We start from the raw sequence: 3,249 nt of genomic DNA, 5'->3' as shown, positions 1-3,249 counted from the left end.
TGTCGGCTCGGGGCCCTCGTGGGGCGCTGCCGCGGCAGGCTCGGGGCAGCGAGAACCGGGCGGGCTGGGTTGTGGGGGCTTTTAAGAGAGATAGGTGAGTGCTATGAGGTGTCTGAACGAGTTCCTGGCACTAAGAAGAGAGGTGAGATAGTCCAGATCAGGCCTCCTGAGAATTTGCCGTGGCGCTTGCAGACTTGTTCAGGGATGTGGCTCCATGGCTGAGGGAAAGATGCAGCCTGTGGCACACCCAGCCTCACTTGGAGCTCATCATTCTCAAACTTCTGACTTTTTTTACGTTTTAATGTGTTGCGTTTTAATGCTGCTCTGTGCACTGCTCCGAATTTCTTTGTATAGTTACAGTGTTTGTTTTGCTGTAGCAACTCCTGGATGATTACCCAAAATGTTTCATTGTGGGAGCAGACAACGTGGGATCCAAGCAGATGCAGCAGATCCGGATGTCCCTGCGTGGAAAAGCTGTTGTGCTGATGGGGAAGAACACGATGATGCGCAAAGCTATTCGTGGTCATCTGGAGAATAACCCTGCTCTAGAAAAGTGGGTAATGCTGCCTGAGGGCACTTCTGGGTCCTCTGTCCTGGAGGAGGGGAGGTTGTCTAAGGAGTAAAACTGAAGGTTATCTTTTCTTCAGGCTGCTGCCTCACATCCGTGGGAATGTGGGCTTTGTCTTCACTAAGGAGGATCTGACTGAGATCCGGGACATGCTCCTGGCTAACAAGGTAAGGGAGATCATCCCTCACTGCATGTTTACGCTGAGGTGGAACACAAAATAAAGCTGAGTCTTCATGGTGGAGAGGAAGTCCTCAAGGGTTGGGACTGCTTAAGTTCAGCTGCGTCACTTGTGTGTGCCTGTGTGCTCTCTCTCCTGGAGAAGCATGTCACTGAGGAGGTGATCCCACAAGATCTGGGTGAGCATTCTTGCGGCTTCTTGTCTCCCCCCTCTCAGGTGCCAGCTGCTGCCCGTGCCGGTGCCATCGCTCCTTGTGATGTGACTGTGCCAGCCCAGAACACAGGCCTTGGACCTGAGAAGACCTCCTTTTTCCAGGCCTTGGGCATCACCACAAAGATTTCCAGAGGAACCATTGAAATTCTGGTCAGTGAGTTGCAGTTGTTCAAGTTGTTCCTTTAGTGGGAGGCCTTGATTGTGGCAGCTGAGGGAGCTGTGAAGGCCAAAGCTCTCATTAATGCCAAGATACTTTATGAGCAGTGTGATCATTGCACTTTGGGATCTGGAGGAGGGTGTCTGGCATGGTTTCAATGTGCAGCATGGGGGGATTTAAATTCTCCATCAGGTTTCCCAGGGGTAGGCTCTGTCAGAGGAACGTGCAGGTGAGCTACCTGTAGGTAATGCAGGAAAGGTGCTGCCTTTCTCCTGGCCGACTTGGACTTGTTTATGTGGTCTGGGGCATTCTCTGATTGTGGACCTGAATGTGGAGTGTGTTGGTTGTGCTCATTTGCTCCTCCAGTTCCACTGTCTGCGTTTGTGTCCCACTGCTTTGACGTGCTGGAATTTCTTTGTGTGTATTCACTCCTTTTCCCTCATCTCCTCAGAGCGATGTGCAGCTTATCAAGACTGGAGACAAAGTGGGTGCCAGCGAAGCCACCCTGCTCAACATGCTGAACATCTCCCCGTTCTCCTTTGGGTTGGTGATCCAGCAGGTCTTTGATAATGGCAGCATTTACAACCCTGAAGTGCTGGACATCACCGAGGAGACCTTGCACAAGCGCTTTCTGGAGGTGAGTGCCACAGCCCTGTCCCTCGCTGTTCTGCGAGCCAGCACTGCCAGAACAAAGTGTCCTGTCCGGTATTTTCCATGAGGTCCTGCAGGGCCAGGAGCAGAGAAACTGTGTGTCAAGGAGTACCTTCCTGTAGGATTCTTCATCTGAATCTGCTTCAGAAATTATTTGAGGCCAGTTAAAATAATGGAATATCCTGAATTGGAAGGGCCCCACAAGGATCAAGTCCAACTCCTGGCCCTGCACAGAACGCCCCAGCAGTCGTATCCTGTGCCTGAGAGCATTGTCCAAATACTTCTTGAGCTCTGGCAGCCTTGGGGCCATGAACATTCCATGGGGAGCCTGTTCAGTGCCCTGCCACCCTCTGGGGGAAGAACTTTTTCTTATTATTCCACTTAAAACTCCCCTGACACAGCTTTATGCCATTCTCTTTGGTCCTGTCATTTGTTATCAGAGAGCAGAGATCAGTGACCTATAAATATTGATGCATTGATTTCACTGGAGCTGTTACCTGTGTGCATTGCATACTTTCTTTTCTGTTGGCAGTGTAAAAGCTGTCATCTGGCCATCCTCTGCTGTGATTTCTAGGTTATTTCTCAGACCACAGAAACACGAGTTTGTCTCTTTGCAGGGTGTTCGCAATGTTGCCAGCATCTGTCTGCAGATTGGGTACCCGACCATCGCGTCCGTGCCCCACTCCATCATCAATGGCTACAAGCGTGTCCTGGCCGTGGCTGTGGAGACTGACTACACCTTCCCACTGGCTGAAAAGGTAATGGCTGGCTCTGAGCTCTGCAGAGAGGGGTGTTGGAAGTGCAGCCAGGCACATTCACAGCATGTCCCCTGGCTTGAGAGGACTGGGATGTCGCTCTTGCGCCGAGATTGAGGCAGGAACAGGCGAGAGGCAGGATTGTAGAAAAGGCAAAGAAAGCTTTATACAGAACCGCGTGGTTTTTATAGAGTGGTACGATAGGTTCTGTTCTATTGGCTAACTAACAGAAACATCTTTCTCACACACTGTCTTGAGAGGAACAGAAAAATAAAGTAGAAAAAGACCACCTGCATATTGTTTATACTCAACAAGTTAGCACATCTTTCCAACTCCCTAAAAGTTCTCACAAGCCGCTGTGAGAAACGCTTGCCATTTCTCTCTCTCTGTCTCATGGCATCCACACTGGGCACACCTGTGTGAGATGTGTCTGGAGAAGGGGCACTTGCTTCTTTCCATATGTTATGTACAAATGGCAGGAGAAAGCTGATTACCTGGGGGCTGAAAGCTTAGCTGAAATGTCTTTGGCTCTTCATATCTGCTACTGATAAGTGGACCTGTTTGGATTCTGACAAGCTGCAGGTGCTGCCTTTATAATTGCAAAGGTTCAGTCCTGCAAAATTTATTGTTCCCTGTGAGTTCACATTTTTCCCCCCGCTTTTACAGGTGAAGGCCTTCCTGGCAGACCCCTCAGCTTTTGTGGCAGCTATGCCTGTGGTGGCTGAAA

General features: G+C 50.2%; 1 protein-coding gene across 1 annotated transcript in view; it reads left to right on the top strand.

Moving 5' to 3' along the window:
* Positions 1 to 364: 364 nt before the first annotated feature.
* Positions 365 to 3,249, top strand: part of RPLP0 (ribosomal protein lateral stalk subunit P0) — a 3,131-nt gene continuing 246 nt past the window's right edge. Inside the window, exons 1-6 of the mRNA XM_031057406.1 lie at positions 365 to 553; positions 648 to 735; positions 963 to 1,109; positions 1,568 to 1,753; positions 2,385 to 2,525; positions 3,189 to 3,249. Of these exons, the coding sequence (XP_030913266.1) occupies positions 441 to 553; positions 648 to 735; positions 963 to 1,109; positions 1,568 to 1,753; positions 2,385 to 2,525; positions 3,189 to 3,249 (736 nt within the window). The 5' untranslated portion in view covers positions 365 to 440. The remainder of the gene's footprint in view (positions 554 to 647; positions 736 to 962; positions 1,110 to 1,567; positions 1,754 to 2,384; positions 2,526 to 3,188) is intronic.

The sequence above is a fragment of the Geospiza fortis genome, unplaced genomic scaffold, assembly GCF_000277835.1.
Source record: "Geospiza fortis unplaced genomic scaffold, GeoFor_1.0 scaffold408, whole genome shotgun sequence".
Taxonomy (NCBI): domain Eukaryota; kingdom Metazoa; phylum Chordata; class Aves; order Passeriformes; family Thraupidae; genus Geospiza; species Geospiza fortis.
This window is presented reverse-complemented; position numbering and strand designations above follow the sequence as displayed.